At 47.0% G+C, this 24397-nt stretch overlaps 2 protein-coding genes across 2 annotated transcripts; both read right to left on the bottom strand.

The window, feature by feature from the left end:
* Window positions 1-201: 201 nt before the first annotated feature.
* LOC311123157 (uncharacterized protein) lies at window positions 202-9889 on the bottom strand (the record flags this gene model as incomplete). The annotated part of the gene is made up of 7 exons (XM_084197422.1): window positions 9804-9889; window positions 8358-8476; window positions 8193-8245; window positions 6642-7760; window positions 5668-5882; window positions 3951-4116; window positions 202-366 (listed from the first exon to the last, which is right to left on the bottom strand). Coding segments are annotated over exons 4-7 (559 nt in total), but the record flags the coding sequence as incomplete, so codon positions are not given.
* A 4648-nt stretch (window positions 9890-14537) lies between these two features.
* Window positions 14538-24103, bottom strand: LOC311123156 (zinc finger B-box domain-containing protein 1-like; the record flags this gene model as incomplete). Its single annotated transcript, XM_084197421.1, has 4 exons — window positions 14538-14645; window positions 15945-16239; window positions 16342-16515; window positions 24008-24103. Coding segments are annotated over 4 exons (618 nt in total), but the record flags the coding sequence as incomplete, so codon positions are not given.
* Window positions 24104-24397: the final 294 nt, after the last annotated feature.

The following is a 24397-nucleotide window of genomic DNA, read 5'->3' as shown; positions in this document are numbered from 1 at the left end:
ATCTATATTTCCTAGCTCATAAAGAAGGACAAACTGGAAATCGACATTGCTTTTTTAAACTCTTCACTCTTAGGAACCAGGCTTGAACTGCTTATGATCTATTGAATATCGAGGTTAAGTTTGCAGTGGTAATGCTAAGGACTAGATATGGCCTTAGCATTACCATTACACACACCCAGGCACCAGAGAGACCACTCATACCAGATGTATACAGCCCATGACCAGAGGATGCTCCTCTCCGGGTGGGTGTGGCTACGTGACTGTGGCAGCTGATTGACTGGCTGTGGCTGTTCATCATCACCGTGCTAACCAGGTGTTCCTCAGCACAGGCTCTGAGGCTGCTACTAGGCATCCAGCTGTCTGCCCCTGAGAGAGAGAGAGAGAGAGACCAGTGACAAAACAATCAAACAGTCCACAATGTTGCTCTCACCTTTCAGAACAGTGAAGGTAAGCAGACAGCCTCTAGTTTGTATTCCCAGTGGTATGTATTTTGTCTTGGAACTATTGGCACACGTTAAAATTCTAAATCTGAGGAGATGGAACACATCTTGAATATATTGTAGAGTATTCATTTAGACATGGTCATTGTGTGACTTGCAGATAAGATAGCTAGCCCTGTACTTTACTGACACATTGAAGACTATTCAACTCATTTTCTGACAATAAACTCTACACTACTTTCCGACAGAGAGATAAAGAGAGACACAGAGAGCTGAGAGAGATATACATCAAGAGGAGAGAGAGAGAGAGAGAGAGAGAGAGAGAGAGAGAGAGAGAGAGGGAGAGATAGAGAGAGGAGGACTGATACAGAAAGCGAGAGACACATAAAACCTGTTGGATCATAGCACTCCGGAAAAAAGAGGAGGCAGATGGAGGGACATACATGAGAGCGTTATCAAGGTGATACCCTTCCTCTAACATTTCTCTTCCATTAATTTTGAGCTTAACGATCATGGTAGACATATGGCTCTGTTTGACCAGTGCATGTCGTGAAAAGGACATTTCCTGTTCCAGGGTTTTGTATTAAGGGCACTGCTCCCTTAAAACATGGGCTTTCTTGCCAAAAATCTGACATTACTGACTTTGATTGACAGAGTTAAAACATGATTACAAATGACCAACCCATATTTAGTTCATTTTGAGACAAGTGGGTTATAGCTGGTCTGTATTGAAAGCCTGCACACCCAAAGCTGCACAGTATGCATAATTCTGTCTTATTGTTAACTCATCTTACTAGTATGTCTGTCTCTGAATGCAAGTGTGGAGGGGCTACCGGTCCATTGTAATGATAAGATAGAGGTGTAAGACAGACATTCTCTCTAATCATACCACCCGAGGTATGTCCTGGTATACTGTATACTAGCATAGAGTGCAGGAGGTCTCTGTTTACTAATGAGACTCCTCCTTCTGAGGAATGTTGGAATGTCTGAGTCTGAGACTTCCTGTTCTATGTGAGAATGTTGGATTATAGATTTCTGTTCAATAGAGAGTTATATAATCTGCCAACCTCAATGAACTCCAAATGCACTCCAAGCTTCCAGACACAGGCATCCAACTAATACGTTGGGGGAAAAAACAGACAATTGTACAAAAGTATGATGTTGTCTTGATGGAATCCCAAGGACCTTTTATCTTTAAATCCTCTCCTTTCTCATGGCATATACAGCAACACAACGAGGCAGGGAACTAAAGTACAGTGTCTCAACACCCATTATGTATAGTAGCCATTTTGTTTGTGTATATTCTGTGGCCATAATGGCTGTTTTTATAACAGCTCCTTGGGTAGGAGTGTCATAATGGACTGATGACGTTGACTGAGTACTCCACTAGAGTTATTGTGGCACAGCAGTGTCTCGCTAGGCTGTCTTCTATTGAACATACACTGATGACGGTTCCCTGTCTATCAGACCTACAGTACCTACATTGTCCTGGCGCTAACCCCTACATTGTGTGCATTGACTGTAGAGTGTGTTTGCTAGTGTGAAATGACTGAAATGAATGACCACTAAACATGTGCTTTTACCCTTTATTTTGAGAGTGGGGCAAAGGATAGATATGAGCCTGGAGATAGTGAGAACTGTGTGTAAGTACAGTACATAGCACTGGTTGAACAGAAGAGAGAGGTTTTGTCTGGCACTTTACTCTGACAACAAGGCTGTACGCATCATCCCTTCACACACACACACACACACACACACACACACACACACACACACACACCTAAGCGATAATGCCCGAGAAGCTGGTGTTTGTTGGATATATTGGCACGGGGTGTTGTTAGGACCGAGACGAAGTCGAGAGCTGACAAACCATGCCAATATATCCAACAAACACCAGCTTCGAGGGCATTATCACTTAGGTGTGTGTGTGCGTGTGTGTGTGTGTGTGTGTGTGTGAAGGGATATTGCAACATATTCAAATAATGATTGACATATTTTCATTAAAAACTTTATTTTGATTGATTTATTGGTACTATTTCATCCTTCCACAAGATATAGTCCCGACACAAATCTAGGGATTGCCAGAGACGCGACCCGGTGGTTTGTTCATTTTGTTCTGTATCTATGGACGCGACCCAGTCGTTCAGTCTTTTTGTTCTGTATCTATGGACGCGACCCAGTCGTTCAGTCTTTTTGTTCTGTATCTATGGACGCGACCAGTCGTTCAGTCTTTTTGTTCTGTATCTATAGACGAGACCCAGTCGTTTGTTGCCATACTGGCTGGCAACGTTCTTATCCCTTGCTTGCTAGCTAGCCAACTACGGCTAACTTACAGTCACATCAAAAAGTTCAACCAGAATAACAGCAAAGTAGCTGCATTTGCATTGGTTTAAAGCTGTTTTCTAGTGACATTTATTTGGATACATCCATAACAATGAGCTAATGAGGCGAGGTTTCGCCTGGCATAGAGAATGTGCTCACTCATCAGGACACTGCTGTTCAGAGGAGCTAGCCAACAACACAGCTACAGTAACACAATCACTTCAAACTGAAGCTGGAAAGACTGCAAATTAGCTGCACTTCATTTTACCTTTTTTCAATGGACATTTGTTTTGTTATATATCCATAAAAATGATGCCAGCTGATTCATGATTTCGACCAGCTGAGAAACGCTGCCTGCCTTTCTGTCTCATCCCGACTCCCGACACATTCATTACTATGGGACAGCAGGAGATCGAATTAGAATATTTAAACAATGTTGCAAATGTCGGAGAGACAAACAGCAAGGTTTATACAAATCTCCACTGTTGAAAACCAAATGTTAGTCTAAAAGAAATGTGAGATAATGTCTAGATGTTTTTTATAGTGGAGATCAAGTTTATAAATCGCCTGGCTGGGCTGATGAGACAGTGAATTGCGCAGTCAGATGGAACAGAGTAAATAGGCATTTTAACGTCACAGATTTAGCCGGTGGTAACTTGTGGAATAGACACTGGCTGGAATGTGGTTTTAACCAATCAGCATTCAGGATTAGACCCACCCGTTGTATAAAGAGAGACACACAGACACAGAGAGAGACACACACACACACAGAGACACACACACAGAGACACACACACAGAGACACACAGACACACACACACAGAGACACACACACAGAGACACACAGACACACAAAAGCTCCCGTCAGACTCTCCACTTGTATAGCTATGTTGTATCACTGTCTCATTTCCAAGGTGGAAACATACAGTAGCTCCTTTGGGTTTCAAACTCATTTCATCTCTCTTATAAGCTGTGGGTTTCTACATATTTGTTTTAATCCCATGATAAACTCTTTGTGATATGAATAACAGTTGGAAATTGGAATATACCTACAGGCAAAGTTGGACACAGAGGTAATCTTTAAAATCTAATCACTTACAACAAAAGAGCTTCAGCGCTTTTCTACTGTAATTATGAGAAAACATGACTCTTCAGAAAGGAGTCACACACACACACAAAAATACACACCTGTGGTGAGCATGTGTGCATTGTCCTGTGTGTCTGGGTGAGAGTGTGTGGGTCGTGGGCTGGGCTGTGGAGAACTAAGGTCCACCAGACCCAGCATGAGGAACCCCTCCAAGCCACAGAAGCTCCCCGCCTGGGTCTGCTCTCTCTGGGCCAGCACACGCAGGGCCTGGGAGAGACAGGACAGAGGAAATGAATGGGTTAGTTCCAGGGTTGGGGTCAATTCTATCTCAACTCAGCCAATTCAATAAATGAAATTGAAATTCAATATCTATTTACCCTTTATTAAGCCAGGTAAGTCACTGGAATGATAATATATTTTACCATAATGACTCAGTAAATTAATATGAATTAGGCATTGCCCGTTATTTTCACTGAAATGTCCTTTTTCGTTCTATGAATTGATTATTAATTAACCCTGGCCCTGGGGATAGCTGACAGGAGCACTGTGAGATAGCTAATCCTCCAAAGGAGAGGAGAGGCCTCCCTGCCCCGAGACAGGAGAAAATCAGGAGGCTTTACTTTAGATTAGATCAATTTATTAGCAAAGAAAGAGAGAGGATGAGATAAGAGAGAGAAGGTGAGCGATGGGGTGAGAGAGAGAGAGAGAGAGAGAGAGAGAGAGAGAGAGAGAGAGAGAGAGAGAGACAGAGAGAGAGAGAGAGAGAGAGAGAGAGAGAGAGAGAGAGAGAGAGAGAGAGAGAGAGAGAGAGAGAGAGAGAGAGAGAGAGAGAGAGAGAGAGAGAGAGAGTATGAGCGATGGGGGGAGGGAGAGAGAGAGAGGGTGAGCAATGGGGTGAGGGAGAAAGAGAGAGTATGAGCGATGGGGGAGGGAGAGAGAGAGGGTGAGCGATGGGGTGAGGGGAGAGAGAGAGAGGGTGAGCAATGGGGTGAGGGAGAGAGAGAGAGGGTGAGCGATGGGGTGAGGGAGTGAGAGAGAGGGTGAGCGATGGGTTGAGGGAGAGAGAGAGAGAGAGATAGAGAGAGAGATAAAGAGATAGAGAGAGAGATAGAGAGAGAGACAGAGAGAAGGAGAGAGAGAGAGAGAGAAGAGAGAGAGAGAGAGAGAGAGAGAGAGAGAGAGAGAGAGAGAGAGAGAGAGAGAGAGAGAGAGAGAGAGAGATACAGATAGAGAGAGAGAGAGAGAGAGAGAGAGAGAGAGAGAGAGAGAGAGAGAGAGAGAGAGAGAGAGAGGCCTACTATACAGGAGGTAATTAATGTCTAGCAGGTCGAGGAACATGGTTCTCTGATTCAGGCACAATGGACAGAGATAACAGCCGTCTCTGATCAGGTGTTTAATAAACTGCTTATTGTCCTCATTTCTCATCCATCTGTCTCTGTGGAAAGGATCACACCATTAAATAGCAGATGGGCCATTTGGGACTGTTCAAATGGCGTCCTCTTCTTCCTCTCCCTCCCTCTCTCTTTCTCTCTCTCTTTCTCCTCTGTTTCTGATCAGGATGAGGATCTAACACAAGGCTTTGGTGTTGCAGTGATGTGGCTCAGCCCAGTGTTGAATGAAGGACTGTAATTATTCTGATATGAATGTTATCTAATTGATCAGGTCAGTAGTCATAATGGGCAGGTGGTCCACCATGGAGTCAGGCAGGGTTGTCTCAATGTCTCTGGACTGAAATGTGTCCACTAGTGTCAATGTCTCTAGACTGAATGTGTCCACTAGTGTCATAATGTGTCCATCTCTCCCTCCACAGAAACTCACCATGGATGGTTCTTGGACAAGCTCTCCTGTCTCTGGTTCTGGGTGCAGGGCTGTTAGGAAGACAGGGGAACCCTCTGGGAGAAGGGTGGAGCATCTGTCCTCCGCTCTACCCCTCCACTCCTCTAAACATCCATTCGTCTTCATCTCCTCGTCTGAGGATTCTTCCTCGCGGGGTGTCAGTCCCAGGCTGTCACTGGATGACTCCATGTCAAAATCTGCACAGGGAAATGAACATAAACCATCCCGTACATACCAGTATAAACAATCAGAACCTGTATGGGGGAATTAATAACAATAATAAGCAATTATTACAGGTATGTATGCAGTGGCTTGGGGCTGTTATGAATGCATCCAATACAACAGAACAGGTACGTATGCAGTGGCTTGGGGCTGTTATGAATGCATCCAATACAACAGAACACGCAGATATCTGGAGCAACTTAAGAAATCATGTAAAACGTAGTGTTCTGGTGAATCGGGACCGGTGTACTCCACAGTATTTCTTTTTTGTAGGTGATTGGTAGAGATGTGAGATGTGGAGAAGCAGCTGTGGTGTTTGTAAACGAGCTAAGAGCGAGGCCAGGGAAGCTCCTCACCAACCCTCTGTTTCTGCACCATCAAGACCTAATGCATTAGTAATGGCTGTGTGTGTCCTCCAGGACCAGTACTGGTGTATAGGGGCCATTCCTCATGGTGTAATTACCGCCCTGCCTGCTATGGCATTATGTCAGCTATTTCCTTAAAACTTTAATCGATATAAAAAAATAAAGAACACTTTTTTATGGCTGAAGCTAATTGGTTCTGGCAGGCCAGGAGAACAACAGGCAGCCATTACTGCCGCAGACAGAAACACAACATATTGAACAGAGAAACTGTCTCTACACTAATCTTGAAAACCAGATGAAATATAGCAAAGGTCTCCAAATATTCTGCTGAACTGACTCAGACAAACACACACACACAAACACATTTACCTGTTGCAGGCATGCTGGGAAAGAGGGGCGGGACTGTGTGACTTTCTGATCCCGGACTCTGAGAGCAGCCGTGGTGTCTCCTGGGAGCTGTAGTTTCTCAGTGAGTCGGAGGAGTGTGGTGGTGACTGGGTCAAAGGCAGATGAAGTGGATCACTCATCAGGGAAGGAGAAGGAGAGGGGTGGGGTGACATGGCTGACTGACTTCTGTGTATGAATGGGTGGTATGGGGGCCTGGTGGATAGGGGTTCCTCTTGTGATGGAGATGACACATATCTAGAGGACAGACGGGCTGTGAGAGGATGTGGAGATGACACAGGAGATACAGAGTCCTCAGGTGACGGAGTTGACACGTTCCTAGAGGATAGAGCATCTGGAGGTGATGGTGTTGATGGTGACGTGGGTGGATAACGGTTTCGGAGGTGACCATAGGACACAGGGCTTCCTGGTGACAGGCTAGAGAGAGGGTTCAGGGGTAACTTGGTCCTTTCTGACTTGCTAGATAATAGTTTGCTAGGTGACTGAGAGTATGGCAATGTGGACATTAAGGGTTCTGATGGTGACGGCGATGACTGAGACCTCAGGGACAGAGGTTTTGGAGGTGACAACCTGTCAGGCAGGTGTACGGGAGGTGAGGAGGGGTAAATAAACCTGGAGGCCCGGGGACTTCTAGGTAACAGAGGTGACTCTGGCTCCGTGGGGCTCGAAGGTGAGAGAGTGAATGTGGACCTGAGAGAGTGGAGAGCAGGTGGAGAGGGAGACAGAGAGGATGGGGGCCCTGCAGATAAGAGGTCTGGGTTGGGTGTAGCGGGAGAAGGGCTGGGGGACGAGGGGTCCAGAGTTGACTGATGGAGGTTGGAAGAGCGGTCAGTTTGTGTTGACTTGGCTGGTGTCTTGGTTGATGACCTAGGGGTCTCTGGTCCTCTGGGCTGTGGTGACCCAGTGGTGGACCTTGGTGACCGTTCAGTAGTGTGGTCAGGTTGTGGTATCTGTACGGTCCCTGCTTTAGAGACCAATGCAGGGCGAGGTGACCGGGTCACTGGAGACCCAGACAACATGGCTCCCTGTGACAATGCATTGTGGGATAGGTTAGGACCTCCAATTACATTGTTTTCCTCTTGCCTGTGATAGAGAGAGAGCGAGAGCGAGAGCGAGAGCGAGAGCGAGAGCGAGAGAGAGAGAGAGAGAGAGAGAGAGAGAGAGAGAGAGAGAGAGAGAGAGAGAGCGAGAGAGCGAGGAGACAGAGGGCAAGAGCTGGAGCTTCAACCATCAATTAATCAATTAAACAGTCATGGACCTCCTCTCTAAACACCCAGCCCTCCCCCTCCTCTATCCACAGTGTACCCTCTCTCTCCTCTAAAAGGCAACACTTCTCAATTCTCCTTTGTAGTAATGATCACATCAAGCAGTCAGTCCACCTCTCCAAAGTTGAGTTGATATAAGGAAATGTGTGATGTTGCCACTTCAAGGCCAGAGGCCAGGATGCGGAGCTAGTGATTGTTGCTGTGGCTTCAGAAGAAACCTTTGTGGAGAGGATCTTAAATTAAGTCTTACTTTGTGTTGTCTTCTGAGTTCTGCTCAGTAAAAAAGCCTCCGTCTCCAACTGTCTGTGAAGAACGAAAAGAGAGAGAAGTAAACCCTATTCACAGGCCGCCTGTGTGTGTCTCCATAGTAACAGCAGATATTGGAGGGTGGTTTAAGAGGCCTCTTAAGACTCACGTCATCTAACTCCTCTATGCTCAGACACGATCCAGGTGAGGGCTCTGGCTCAGCGCTGCCCCCGCAGGATGACACAGCAAACAGCGAGGCACAGTACCGCCTCAACTCCACATCCTCAGCTAGAGAGAACAACCAAACATACACACAGTTACAGAGAGGGAGAGAGAGGGGGGAGAGGGAGAGAGAGGGGGAGAGGGAGAGAGAGAGGGTGAGAGGGAGGGAGAGAGAGGGAGAGAGAGAGAGAGAGAGAGAGAGAGAGAGAGAGAGAGAGAGAGAGAGAGAGAGAGAGAGAGAGAGAGAGAGAGAGAGAGAGAGAGAGAGAGAGAGAGAGAGAGAGAGAGAGGAGAGAGAGGGGGGAGAGAGGGAGTGAGAGAGAGAGAGAGAGAGAGAGAGAGAGGGAGTGAGAGAGAGAGAGAGAGAGAGGAGAGGGGGAGAGAGAGAGCGACAGAGAGAGTGTGTTTGTGTTTGTCCTTAGTAGAAAGCCCTCCTCCTCCCTGTGCTACTACAGACTACAGATTTCCTACTGTACTACAGTGCATGCATCCTTTCACTAACTAGCGGAATATTTAGTATCAAACATTCATCTTAGTCTGATAATGAGTTCACCAGTTCCTACTTAACTCACTAGGCTGCAATAAAAGCAGTATGCCCATTGCCAATGCGAGTCTGACAGTTCAGGAAAATGAGTTTTTAAGACAATATGATATTCCTTATTCATGACTTCACACAGCACTCATTTTAGAGTGAAAGACAAGGAAAGACAGACAACTTCCTGGATATACAAGCTGTCTGGGAAACTTGACTTTCCTAAGAGACAGATCGAGGGGACGAGCTGTCTGATACAGAGAAGTTGAAGATTGAACCTGCAACTCCCAGACAGGTTGTGGAAACTCTGAGCAAAAAACTCAAGAGATTGAATAGCTGAATAACTATCAGAAGTTTTTCTTACACAAACAGTGCTTCAACGTCAATGGTATTGACAGGGTATAGGGGCAGGGATGTGAGTGGGATCACAGAACTAGAAATAATAGAACAGGCGTGGAAGCCCGTTTGGAGAGGTTATAAGTTTGATTCATGTTCTGTCGGTTAGAGGAACTGGACTAACTGGGAATGTGAGTTTGACAGATGTTTAGAGGGGCAGGGGTTGAGAAGAGAGTGGACTAGGGTTGGGTGAACTGAAGGAGGTAGATGGAAAGAGGGAGGACTAAGGGTGATATAGAGAGTCTCACTGATGTTCTGGGGGGGGGGGGGGGGGGGGGCAGGAGCAGATAACCCCAGAGACGCCCTACCCTGACAACTGTTAGGTGGCCAGATACCCAGCGCTGTGTGTGTAAATGTGCGCATGCATTTGTAGCTCAACAGTCAAGGCGTGTATTTTCTCCTCAATCATGGAGTGTGTGTCTGTGTGTGTGTGTGTGTGTGTCAGTGTGTGTGTGTGTAACCCACCTTTCAGGGTGTGTGTCAACTCCTCCTCCAAGGTGTGTGTGTGTGTTGAGGCCAGGGAGGACAGCGGTTGATAGGCTTGGATCGGTGTCCTGACAAAAATAAAGCACACCCCGACCCCGCCCAAAACAGACAGATTAGAGAGATATATCTCCCTCTTTCCACTACCATCATCCCTTTACCGCTCTCTCTCTCCCTCTCCCCTCTCACCCACCGTGACCCCACCCAGAAGCAACAGATAGATTAAACGGATAGATGGATGGATAGATCTCTTCTTTCCATCTCAAAGAGACAGATGGATGCGATGGAGAGATTTTCAAACAGACACATAGATTAGATGATAGATAAATAGGTCTCCCTCCTCTCTCCCCCCGTCCTCCCTCTTCCAAACTCATCCCAGTCTAGGCCTACTGCCAGAGAGCCCAGCCAAGGTGTTCCATAGGGTTTGGACTGGGTGAAGAACTTCCAACAACACCAGGGTTTTAATCCAATACAGCATATGTGTTACTCTGGCAGTTAATTATTGCTCTCCTCTCACTATTCCCTGTACCTCTCCTCACCTCATCTCCCTCATTATATTCCTGTCATCTCCTCACCTCATCTCCCTCATTATATTCCCTGTACCCCTCTCCCTCTCCTCTCCCTCATTATATTCCCTGTACCCTCTCCTCACCTCATCTCTCCCTCATTATATTCCCTGTACCCTCTCCTCACCTCATCTCTCCCTCATTATATTCCCTGTACCCCCTCCTCACCTCATCTCTCCCTCATTATATTCCCTGTACCCTCTCCTCACCTCATCTCTCCCTCATTATATTCCCTGTACCCTCTCCTCACCTCACATCTCCCTCATTATATTCCCTGTACCCTCTCCTCACCTCATCTCTCCCTCATCATATTCCCTGTACCCTCTCCTCACCTCACATCTCCCTCATTATATTCCCTGTACCCTCTCCTCACCTCTCCGTCATTATATTCCCTGTACCTCTCCTCATCTCTCCCTCATTATGTTCCCTGTACCCTCTCCTCACCTCATCTCTCCCTCTCACTATTCCCTGTACCCTCTCCTCATCTCTCCCTCATTATATTCCCTGTACCCTCACCTCACCTCATCTCTCCCTCATTATGTTCCTGTACCCTCTCCTCACCTCATCTCTCCCTCTCACTATTCCCTGTACTCTCTCCTCATCTCTCCCTCATTATATTCCCTGTACCCTCACCTCACCTCATCTCTCCCTCATTATGTTCCCTGTACCCTCTCCTCACCTCATCTCTCCCTCATTATATTCCCTGTACCCTCTCACCTCATCTCTCCCTCATTATATTCCCTGTACCCCTCCTCACCTCATCTCTCCCTCATTATATTCCCTGTACCCTTTTCCTCACCTCATCTCTCCCTCATTATATTCCCTGTACCCTCACCTCACCTCTCCCTCATTATATTCCCTGTACCCTCTCCTCACCTCACCTCATCTGTCCCTCATTATATTCCCTGTACCCTCTCCTCACCTAATCTCTCCCTCTCACTATTCCCTGTACCCTCTCCTCAACACATCTCTCCCTCATTATATTCCCTGTACCCTCTCCTCACCTCATCTCTCCCTCATTATATTCCCTGTACCCTCTCATCACCTCACCTCTTCCTCATTATATTCCCTGTACCCTCTCTCACCTCATCTCTCCCTCATTATATTCCTGTACCCTCTCCTCACCTCTCCCTCATTATATTCCCTGTACCCTCTCCTCACCTCTCCCTCATTATATTCCCTGTACCCTCTCCTCACCTCATCTCTCCCTCATTATATCCCTGTACCCTCTCCTCACCTCATCTCTCCCTCATTATATTCCCTGTACCCTCTCCTCACCTCATCTCTCCCTCATTATATTCCCTGTACCCTCTCCTCACCTCTCCCTCATTATATTCCCTGTACCCTCTCCTCACCTCTCCCTCATTATATTCCCTGTACCCTCTCCTCACCTCTCCCTCATTATATTCCTGTACCCTCTCCTCACCTCTCCCTCATTATATTCCCTGTACCCTCTCCTCACCTCTCCCTCATTATATTCCCTGTACCCTCTCCTCACCTCTCCCTCATTATATTCCCTGTACCCTCTCCTCATCTCTCCCTCATTATATTCCCTGTACCCTCTCCTCATCTCTCCCTCATTATATTCCCTGTACCCTCTCCTCATCTCTCCCTCATTATATTCCCTGTACCCTCTCCTCACCTCTCCGTCATTATATTCCTGTACCCTCTCCTCACCTCTCCCTCATTATATTCCCTGTACCCTCTCCTCTCCTCTCCTCTCCTCTCCTGTCTGTTCCTCCTTCTCTTACTGTCAAACAACCAACTTCCTCCTTCTCTGTCCCGCTAACATCCTCTCTCTCTCTCTCTCTCTCTCTCTCTCTCTCTCTCTCTCTCTCTGTCTCTCTCTGTCTCTCTCTGTCTCTCTCTCTCTCTCTCTCTCTCTCTCTCTCTCTCTCTCTCTCTACTCTCTCTCCCTCCCTCTCTCAGCAGTGCAGTGCCATGCTCTCTCTCAGTGTGTCCGTGTAGGGGATTAGACATTCCTCTCAAAGCTCACCCGCACCCTCCTCCTCTACAACTCCACCCTCTAACTCTGCCTCCCCCCTCTACAGCCTCCTCCACCCTCTAACTCTGCCTCCCCCCTCTACAGCCTCCCTCCACCCTCTAACTCTGCCTCCCCCTCTACAGCCTCCTCCCCCCTCTAACTCTGCCTCCCCTCTACACCCTCCCTCCTCTACTACTCCACCCTCTAACTCTGCCTCCCCTCTACTACTCCACCCTCTAACTCTGCCTCCCCTCTACAGCCTCCCCCCTCTACTACTCCACCCTCTAACTCTGCCTCCCCTCTACTACTCCACCCTCTAACTCTGCCTCCCCTCTACAAGCCTCCCCCCTCTACTACTCCACCCTCTAACTCTGCTCCCCCTCTACTACTCCACCCTCTAACTCTGCCTCCCCCTCTACAGCCTCCCCCTCTACTACTCCACCCTCTAACTCTGCCTCCCCCTCTACTACTCCACCCTCTAACTCTGCCTCCCCTCTACAGCCTCCCCCTCTACTACTCCACCCTCTAACTCTGCCTCCCCCTCTACAGCCTCCCCCCTCTACTACTCCACCCTCTAACTCTGCCTCCCCCTCTACTACTCCACCCTCTAACTCTGCCTCCCCTCTACAGCCTCCCCCTCTACTACTCCACCCTCTAACTCTGCCTCCCCCTCTACTACTCACCCTCTAACTCTGCCTCCCCTCTACAGCCTCCCCCCTCTACTACTCCACCCTCTAACTCTGCCTCCCCCTCTACTACTCCACCCTCTAACTCTGCCTCCCCTCTACAGCCTCCCCCCTCTACTACTCCACCCTCTAACTCTGCCTCCCCCCTCTACAGCCTCCCCCTCTACTACTACACCCTCTAACTCTGCCTCCCCACCTCCCCCATCCTCCTCACGCCCTGCCTCCCCCATAGCGCTGCAGTGGGCCAGCGCAGGCAGCAGGGATTACCTCTGAAGAGAAAGGAGTAGAGGACTTATGGCTAGTCCACTCCAGAAAGAACTCAGCTGAAATCAATGCTGGTCAAAGTGTGTTCAATGTAATAGCTTTACAATCCTACCCCTCCAGGAGAGAGACCTTAGAACCATGGCAACCATAGAATTTCATTAGAACCATGGCAACCATAGAATTTCATAATCCTCTCAGCCAGCCAGCAGCAGTGTGGGCTCCTGTATTCGCCTCAACAGCCACATCAAATGGCAGCAGCTCTCCTCCCAGCCACAAATGGAGCATGGTCATCATCAACTTTGATGGACAGCCAAGATGGTATGTGTGTGTGTGCTTGTGACTTGATAGTAAGTTCTCTTTTTCAGCGTGAGGTAGTTGGCTCCTGAGGTTTGACAGTTTTTCTGCTTCATGCGTATTAAACATGAGCCATACTGGGAGATGGTAATGAGATCATAAAAGTTAACGCTCCGCTGTCTGGGTCCTGTTGGAGCATGCCGTGTGTGAGGGGGGGGTGTAAGTGAGTGTGTCTGCACTATGTGCTTGTGTGTCTCCAACTGTGCCTCAGTGTGCTGTATGTGTGTGTGTGTGTGTGTGTGTGTGTGTGTGTGTGTGTGTGTGTGTGTGTGTGTGTGTGTGTGTGTGTGTGTGAGATCGTAGAGTTAGTGCTCTCTGTGTCTGGGTCCTGTGTGAGCTCGTAAAGCAGGCTGAAGCTCCAGAAGTGATCCACTGTGCTAAGATAAGATCCACTGGTGTTGAAATTAAATCCACTGTGTTGAGATGAATCCACTGTGTTGAAATTAGATCCACTGTGTGAGATGAATCCACTGTGTTGAGATGAGATCCACTGTGTTGAGATGAAGAATCCACTGTGTTGAAATTAGATCCACTGTGTTGAGATGAGATCCACTGTGTTGAGATGAGATCCACTGTGTTGAGATGAGATCCACTGTGTTGAGATGAGATCCACTGTGTTGAGATGAGGTCCTCTGTGTTGAGATGAGATCCACTAAATGTTGAGATGAGATCCACTAAATGTTGAGATGAGATCCACTGTGTTGAGATGAGATCCACTGAGTCATGCTTCTCGTGATTATGTAGTTCCTCTCTCTCCCCAGTCTCTCTCAATCCAATTATAGCTCTCTCTCTCTCTCTCCCCAGTGGGTATCTCTCTCTCTCTCACCCTCACCCTCGACTCCTCACCCTCACTGCTGGTGTCTCTTGATGAGAAGTCTGGTCCATGTAACTGAGACTGTGTTGGGTGAACTCCACCTTCACTGGTCCTCTCTCAGCCCACTGTCACTCAGGTCTGCCTGGGTCCCCATCACTTCCATTGATAATACACAAAGAAAGAGAGAGAAAGTTAAGAGAAGGGAGAGACAGAGGGAGAAGGGAGAGACATTATCTCTATAGTGGAACCCCTTCTAACACTGCTATCATTATCTCTATAGTGGAACCCCTCCTAACACTGCTATCATTATCTCTATAGTGGAACCCCTCCTAACACTGCTATCATTATCTCTATAGTGGAACCACACCTAACACTGCTATCATCTCTATAGTGGAACTCCTCCTAAATAATAATAATAATATGCCATTTAGCAGACGCTTTTATCCAAAGCGACTTACAGTCATGTGTGCATACATTTTTTTGTGTATGGGTGGTCCCGGGGTTCGAACCCACTACCTTGGCGTTACAAGCGCCGTGCTCTACCAGCTGAGCTACAGAGGACCACCGATCCTAACACTGCTATCATCTCTATAGTGGAACCCCTTCTAACACTGCTATCATTATCTCTATAGTGGAACCCCACCTAACACTGCTATCATTATCTCTATAGTGGAACCCCACCTAACACTGCTATCATTATCTCTATAGTGGAACCCTTCTAACACTGCTATCATTATCTCCTGCTCTAATTATCTCAATATGCAACAGCTATGGCTTTAGCCACTTCTGCAGTGGTAGCACTTTCTATAGGACCTGAAGAGATCAGAGGAGATGGGAAGGGAGGGAGGGGCGGTACTTAGTCCAGTGCAAAATGGAAAGACATTAGTCTTCATCCTTCAATTCTAATCCTCCCCCCTGTCCTGAACATTAGCTCCAGTCCTAGTCTTTAATCACCATTATCCACCCCTTAAGATGGAATCCTCAGTAGTGCCACTGTCTGTTCCACCACCGTTATAACTGTTTTAGGGGAGTGGGGGAGTGTCACGCATCAAGGTAAATTGCAGTTCATATGCTGCTGTTCTATCGCGCGTGCAGTGATGTCAGGGAAAAACAGTGTTGTTGTTTGCAGTAACTTCTTTGTTGTTGTAATATTACAAACATACCTGGTAGTTTGACCTTTAAGGATTCCAGATTTAACTTCACCCCTAATGCCTCCCCCAAACTCTAACCTCCTTCTGTATGGTGCTTTCTAACCCACGACGGGGAACCATACAGTATGCACCAGTACCTCTACAGTGTTTTCTCTTCCTCATAACAACCCCAAACTTCACTACTGCACTGCTGTTAGACACAACACAGGAGAGGAGGAGGAGGGGGAGGGGGAGGAAGAGGAAGAGGAGGACCATACACAATTAGTCATTGCATGGTGTGTGTGTGTGTGTGTGTGTGTTATACCTGGCCGGGCTTGGCAGGGTCTCCAGATTGCATCTCCTCTCTCTCCCCTCTGTGCTCTCTCTCCTCCCTCTCTTCTCTCTCCTCCCTCTCTTCTCTCTCCTCCCTCTCTTCTCTCTCCTCCCTCTCTTCTCTCTCCTCCCTCTCTTCTCTCTCCTCTCCACTGCCTGAGTGCCTCCTGAAAGGAGCGAGCTGACTCCTCCTCATCGTAGTCTCCTCCCAGCATCTCCTTCTCCTCTTCCTCCTCCAGTTCATCAACCTCCTCTTCCTCCTCCATCGAGGGATTCACAACTAAAACCTGTGACATTGAGAAACACAATGATCACTTTAAGAAAGGAGGAAGGTAAGGAAGCATTTCTAATAACCTGGCCAGTGACATTATCTACCGATGACCTCTCACCTGGCTTCCCTGTGCATTGTGGGTATGTTTAACAGCGGGAGCGGCCTGGGTCCTTCTCTCCGGCCCCCTCGCCCCTCCTCCACTCCCAGCCGTCTGGGAATCAGGCTTGGGCTGGACCTGTCTCTGGAAGTGGCTCACTACATCCAGCAAGGTCACCGAGGTCTGGATCTCTGTCTGTGAGGAGAGTGACACACATACACATCTTTACAACTACTCCTGTTGCTACAGCATGGCTCTGAGAAGATGGCTCAGGGCTACCAGTTCTACTCACACTATGTCTACGCTGCCCAAGTCAGCATGTATTTAATTACCCATGAAGCACGTGGGCTCATTCACAAATTCTCCTCCTGACCCCTGAAACAGGAAATCACTTCCACCATCAAATTACATTATTTCAATTAAAATCCACACATCAAATATGAACGTCCTCTATGAATATGCCTTAAAAATAGGGTCTGATTGATTCTCTCTGCGCCAGGGGCTGAGGCCATTATTCTATCCATCACCAGTGTGACCACACAGGTTAACCTATCCCTATCAACGCTGCTGTGTCCTTGAGGCATCCGCCTCACTGGGAGGGAGAGCGAGAGAGAGAGAGAGAGAGAGAGAGAGAGAGTGAGAGAGAGAGAGAGAGTGAGAGTGAGAGTGAGAGTGAGAGTGAGAGTGAGAGTGAGAGTGAGAGTGAGAGAGAGAGAGAGAGAGAGAGAGAGAGAGAGAGAGAGAGAGAGAGAGAGAGAGAGAGAGAGAGAGAGAGAGAGAGACAATTAAAGCAAGATAATAGGAGAGAGAAATTAAAGCAGGAGAAAAGGGAATATATTTCATCCAAATATCCTCCAAATGTAAAAAGTAGGGGTGTGAACGTTTAAATGACATTGGGATAGTTAACGTTTAGAAATAATCCCCTAAAATCCCGTACAAAATTAAACTCACAGTGTAGTTATCACAAAACTACCACTAACAAGTCCCGATCATCATCATAAAGGGAAAAATATAAATGTACATAACTTACGTAACAATGCTGTAACATTAGTAGGATATATGCATCTTTTAAATGATTTTCCATGGATATAAAGCGATCAGCACGTCATCGTCGTTAACGGTTGTGACAACGGCAGAGAGACAGGACAGCAGCGAAGTCATGTACTGCAATATTTTGAGGAGTTGGAATGAGAAGGTGGTTAAATAAAAGCAAACATTGCAAGGTGCAATTGAGCTCCAGTGGCAGTCAGTGGAGGCTGCTGAGGGGAGGACGGCTCATAATAATGGCTGGAACGGAGCCAATGGAATGGCATCAAACACATGGAAACCATGGAAACCATGTGCTTGCTGTATTTGATGCCGTTCCATTTATTCCGCTCCCCAGTCATTATCACGAGTGCATCCTCCCTTATAAAGATACCACCAACCTCCTGTGGTGGCAGTACAGGTGCAATGCTTAACCATCTGAAAGGGAGTCGCCGTGAGACCCAACCCGTTGCTGGCAGCAGTGCAATAAGGGAGTGAGAAAATTCACAGCACTGATGATTGCAGTTGATATGCAGCCATTGTCAATGGTAGAGGATGTCAGCTTCAATGCCCTGATGGCATTTCTAGAACCAGACTACAACATGCCATGTCGAAAAACCGTGACGGTCTGGATGGCGAAATTGTACAACGATTGCTCTGCAAGTACAAAGCGCGAGCTCTCTCTAACATTATACTGTATGTGGCGTTAACATCAAACTGTTGGACGTCTATGAACACGTTGTCATTCATCACAGCAACAGCCATCCTACTGGTGAACAGTGCGACGTTAAGTCCCATGTAGTGACAACTGAGAACATGGAGGAGAGGGACACAGCAGAGAACCAAAAACAGCATTAACTACCATCGTTGCTGAGTGGGTGGGGGACAGCAGTAAGGCGAGAGCTGTCTGGTAGGTAGCCAGGACTGCATTGCCCCCTACTGGTCATACCAATGGTTTATATACGTCATTAGGTCATACGCAGGATCATACTGTATCTGAATAGTGAATTCCCATCATTTAAATATTTTTTTCTTAACGTTTAAACGATAAAAAAAATGGCAGTTTACATCCCTTGTCAAAAGAACACCTCTAAGAACACATCTTAAGGGAAGTATATAGTTTATATATGAGAAGGTGATCCTTTGGTTATAGCTAAATGACCCAATGTCTACAGTCTAGAAGTACTGCAGAGTTGATCTAGTTTAAAAGCTGTATTTTCTATACACATGCTTATTGTTTGGTTTGTGTTACTTTTCTGAAACATGGCTGGAGACCATCTGAATATGAGTGACCCTGTTTCAGAGTGGAGGGCTTTGGAACAGGACTGACCCCAAACAACCAGGCTTTGGAACAGGACTGACCCCAAACAACCAGGCTTTGGAACAGGACTGACCCCAAACAACCAGGCTTTGGAACAGGACTGACCCCAAACAACCAGGCTTTGGAACAGGACTGACCCCAAACAACCAGGCTTTGGAACAGGACTGACCCCAAACAACCAGGCTTTGGAACAGGACTGACCCCAAACAACCAGGCTTTGGAACAGGACTGACCCCAAACAACCAGGCTTTGGAACAGGACTGACCCCAAACAACCAGGCTTTGGAACAGGACTGACCCCAAACAACCAGGCTTTGGAACAGGACTGACCCCAAACAACCAGGCTTTGGAACAGGACTGACCCCAAACAACCAGGCTTTGGAACAGGACTGACCCCAAACAACCAGGGTGAGAGACAGACAAGCTTGGCCCGACACATCACTGGGAACAACACACACATACTATAAAACTGTGTGTGGATGATTAATGTATGCAAGCACACACACACACACACAGACACTGACAGGTGGACTGACTGAAAAGAGAGAAGGAACACTGCATGCTGAGTGCTGATGAAATTAATTGTATGTTTTTCTCCCTCTTGTATTTTTTTACTCTCTCTCTTTTTTGAAGGCAAATCAAACAGGATTCTGAGTGCGAAGACGTCCGTGTCAATGGCCATGTGTATAATCCTAGATCTGTCCTGCCAAACACACAGCCTCCCCTTGACTGTGTGTGTGTGTGTGTGTGTGTGTGTGTGTGTGTGTGTGTGTGTGTGTGTGTGTGTGTGTGTGTGTGTGTGTGTGTGTGTGTGTGTGTGTGTGTGTGTGTGTGTGTGTGTGTGTGTGTGTGCGTGCCAAACACAATGGCTTCTGGGTATAGCCAGTCTGTTAGTTATTCTGACTCTTTGGAAGTGTGTGACAGAGATATCAAACAGTGGAAGTGAATTGTTGGTCAGCAATACTGACAGAAACAGAGACACCACAGAGACACCACAGAGACAGAGACACCACATAGACAGAGACACCACAGAGACAGAGACACCACAGAGACAGAGACACCACAGAGACAGATACACCACAGAGACACCACAGAGACAGAGACACCACAGAAACAGAGACACCACAGAGAAGAGACACCACAGAGATAGAGAGATAGAGAGAGACAGAGACAGAGACACCACAGAGACAGAGACAGAGAGAGAGACAGAGACAGAGACACCACAGAGAAAGAGACAGAGAGAAAGAGAGAAACCGAGACAGAGACAGAGTCAGAGACAGAGACAGAGACAGAGTCAGAGATAGAGAGTCAGAGACAGAGTCAGAGAAAAAGACAGAGACACCACAGAGACAGAGACAGAGACACTACAGAGACAGAGACAGAGACACCACAGAGACAGAGATACCACAGAGACAGAGACAGAGACACCACAGAGACAGATTTAGAGACACCACAGAGACAGAGACACCACATAGACAGAGACAGAGTCAGAGACAGAGTCAAAGAAAAAGACAGAGACACCACAGAGACAGAGACACCACAGAGACAGAGACACCACAGAGACAGAGACACCACAGAGACAGAGACAGAGTCAGAGAAAAAGACAGAGACACCACAGAGACAGAGACAAAGACACCACAGAGACAGAGACACCACAGAGACAGATACACCCAGAGACAGAGACACCACAGAGACAGAGACATAGTTAGAGACAGAGACACCACAGAGACAGAGACAGAGACACCACAGAGACAGAGACAGAGTCAGAGACACCACAGAGACAGAGACACCACAGACAGAGACATCATAGAGACAGAGATACCACAGAGACAGAGACAGAGACACCACAGAGACAGAGTCAGAGACACCACAGAGACAGAGACACCACAGAGACAGAGACACCACAGAGACAGAGACACCACAGAGACAGAGACAGAGTCAGAGTCAGAGAGAGAGAGAAAGAAAGAGTCAGAGACAGAGACAGAGTGAGAGACAGAGACACCACAGAGACAGAGACACCACAGAGACAGAGACAGAGTCAGAGACAGAGTCAAATAAAAAGACAGAGACACCACAGAGACAAAGACACCACAGAGACACCACAGAGACAGATACAAAGACACCACAGAGACAGAGACACCACAGAGACAGAGACACCACAGAGACAGAGACACCCAGAGACAGAGACACCACAGAGACAGAGACACCACAGAGACAGAGACAGAGTTAGAGAGAGAGACATAGTCAGAGACAGAGACAGAGACACCACAGAGACACCACAGAGACAGAGAGATAGAGAGAGACAGAGACAGAGACACCACAGAGACAGAGACAGAGACACCACAGAGACAGAGACACCACAGAGACAGAGACAGAGTTAGAGAGAGAGACATAGTCAGAGACAGAGACAGAGACACCACAGAGACACCACAGAGACAGAGAGATAGAGAGAGACAGAGACAGAGTCAGAGACAGAGACACCACAGAGACAGAGACAGAGACACCACAGAGACAGAGACACCACAGAGACAGAGACAGAGACAGACACCACAGAAACAGAGACACCACAGAGACAGAGACACCACAGAGACAGAGACAACACAGAGACAGAGACAGAGAAATAGACACCACAGAGACAGAGACAGAGAGAGACAGAGACACCACAGAGACAGAGACACCACAGAGACAGAGACAGAGAGAGAGACAGAGACACCACAGAGACAGAGACACCACAGAGACAGAGACAGAGTCAGAGACAGAGTCAGAGAAAAAGACAGAGACACCAGAGAGACAGAGACAAAGACACCACAGAGACAGAGACACCACAGAGACAGAGACACCCAGAGACAGAGACACCACAGAGACAGAGACAGAGTTAGAGACAGAGACACCACAGACACAGAGACAGAGACACCACAGAGACAGAGACAGAGAGAAAGAGAGACAGAGACAGAGACACAACAGAGAGAGAGAAAGAGATAGAGAGAGACAGAAACAGAGTCAGAGACAGAGACAGAGACACCACAGAGACAGATACACCACAGAGACACCAGACAGAGACACCACAGAGACAGATATACCACAGAGACAGAGACAGAGACACCACAGAGACAGAGACACCACAGAGACAGAGACACCACAGAGACACCACAGAAACAGAGACAGAGACACCACAGAGACAGAGTCAGAGAGAGAGAGATAGAGAGAGACAGAGATAGAGTCAGAGACAGAGACAGACACCACAGAGACAGAGACAGAGACACCACAGAGACAGAGAGATAGAGAGAGACAGAGAAAGAGACAGAGATAGAGAGAGACAGAGAGAGACACCACAAAGACAGAGATAGAGAGAGAGACAGAATCAGAGACAAAGATAGAGAGAGAGACAGAGATAGAGAGAGACATAGATAGAGAGAGAGACAGAGACAGCGATGGATACACCCTCCAGTAAACACTCTCAGACATCAACATAAACATGCATGCCTATTGCTCAAACAAACAGACCAACTCTACACCATACACCATACAGTGTTTACTAATTATACAGTAACAGAACAGTGCTGTATGCTAACACTCTGACTAGCTTCTACAGTAACAGAACAGTGCTGTATGCTAACACTCTGACTAGCCTCTACAGTAACAGAACAGTGCTGTATGCTGACACTCTGACTAGCTTCTACAGTAACAGAACAGTGCTGTATGCTAACACTCTGACTAGCCTCTACAGTAACAGAACAGTGCTGTATGCTAACACTCTGACTAGCCTCTACAGTAACAGAACAGTGCTGTATGCTAACACTCTGACTAGCCTCTACAGTAACAGAACAGTGCTGTATGCTAACACTCTGACTAGCTTCTACAGTAACAGAACAGTGCTGTATGCTAACACTCTGACTAGCTTCTACAGTAACAGGACAGTGCTGTATGCTAACACTCTGACTAGCCTCTACAGTAACAGAACAGTGCTGTATGCTAACACTCCGACTAGCTTCTACAGTAACAGAACAGTGCTGTATGCTAACACTCTGACTAGCTTCTACAGTAACAGAACAGTGCTGTATGCTAACACTCCGACTAGCTTCTACAGTAACAGAACAGTGCTGTATGCTAACACTCTGACTAGCCTCTACAGTAACAGAACAGTGCTGTATGCTAACACTCTGACTAGCTTCTACAGTAACAGAACAGTGCTGTATGCTAACACTCTGACTAGCTTCTACAGTAACAGAACAGTGCTGTATGCTAACACTCTGACTAGCTTCTACAGTAACAGAACAGAACAGTGCTAAGCACCGAAGTGTGTGTGTATGTGACCGTGTGTGTCACCGTGTGTGTGTGTGCGTTTTTGTGTGTGTGTGTGTGCATGTTTGCATGTGTGTATGTACTGTTTTCCCTCCCCGTGCATCCCGGTGCAGGTGTGTGTAATCAGTGTGAGGCCATGTGATCAAGCGCGGTTCATTTTTCAGGGGTTTCTATGGATCAAAAAAGGCCTTGGGTGATGGGTGTGGCAGGGGGCATGGCAGGAGCACGGTCGGCGTGGCTTGATTTTAGAGAACATTTTAAAGGCCCCCATCTTGGTGGTGTAGAGACATTTGTGAATTTTTAAGCCAATTTCCTACATTTCTACACATTTCTCCATGGCGCTGAGGTACATTTTTGTAGTTTTAAAGCAAATTTCCTGCAATTCTACACATTTTGCCATGCAGCTGAGAGAAAATGTTGCAGTTATAAAGCATATTTCCTGTAATCCTACATATGTTGCCATGGCTAATGCTGTGTCCTTTTGCTCAAACATAATAACAAAATCTATACTGCTAAAGTCATTGTCTAGCTTTTATTTTGGTGATTGTTAGTTCTCAAAGATGATAAAAAACTCAAATCTATTTTTATTTGTCACATACTTGGTAAACAACAGGTCCTTCCCAACAATGCAGAGAGAAACAATAGAAAAGCCTTAACAATACATAGGTCCTTTATCATTTCTACATACTTTATATCTGGTTTTAGTCCTTTAAGTTTACACTGAAAGCGGTTGTCCATGCCGAAAGGATTAAAATGGCAGAAAAACCTGTGTTTGTTAATGGAGAACCTCCATTTTGTTACTGGAAGAGAGAAAAATAAACAAACAAACTCCAAGCGTAAACATTGACCTGGAATAAAACAAAGGACTCAGCAATGTGTGTGCCATACGGAAGTGTGGATGAGTGTGCCTGTTTGCCTGACTCAGAATGAGAGAGAGAGAGAGAGAGAGGAGAGAGAGAAAGAGAGAAAGAGAGAAAGAGAGAAAGAGAGAAAGAGAGAAAGAGAGAGAGAAAGTGTGTGCACCTGTGTGCTGTCTCACCTGAATGGGGATCATTCTGTGGAGCTTCAGTACCCCCTTCTGGTGAAATTTGGCAAAGCAGCCAACGCAGTAGTCCTCTCCACATTCTGCACATATCTAAAATAGAAAAAAATAAATAAAGAAATAACTCTTAACAGTAATTATGCAGGGAGGGAGGATATCATAACAGGGAGCAAACCATTAAAATATACATCCTAATATCTTCTCCACTCTCTAACATCAACCTTCCCAAACTAACTTGGAGCCGCAGAATAAATATTGAGAGCGTTGCCGTGCTGGCCACATGAGGTGTGTGTGTGTGTGTGAGTGTGTGTGTGTGTGTTGGGGCCATCATATGCTCATTATCTATCAGTAGGAAAGTCTTATTAAAGCAGAGGAGTGCAGCAGCCA

This window comes from Coregonus lavaretus, assembly GCF_964263955.1.
Source record: "Coregonus lavaretus genome assembly, contig: HAP1_SCAFFOLD_6992, whole genome shotgun sequence".
NCBI lineage: Eukaryota > Metazoa > Chordata > Actinopteri > Salmoniformes > Salmonidae > Coregonus > Coregonus lavaretus.
Note: the sequence above shows the minus strand (reverse complement) of the source record. Positions and strands in the feature narration are given on the sequence as shown.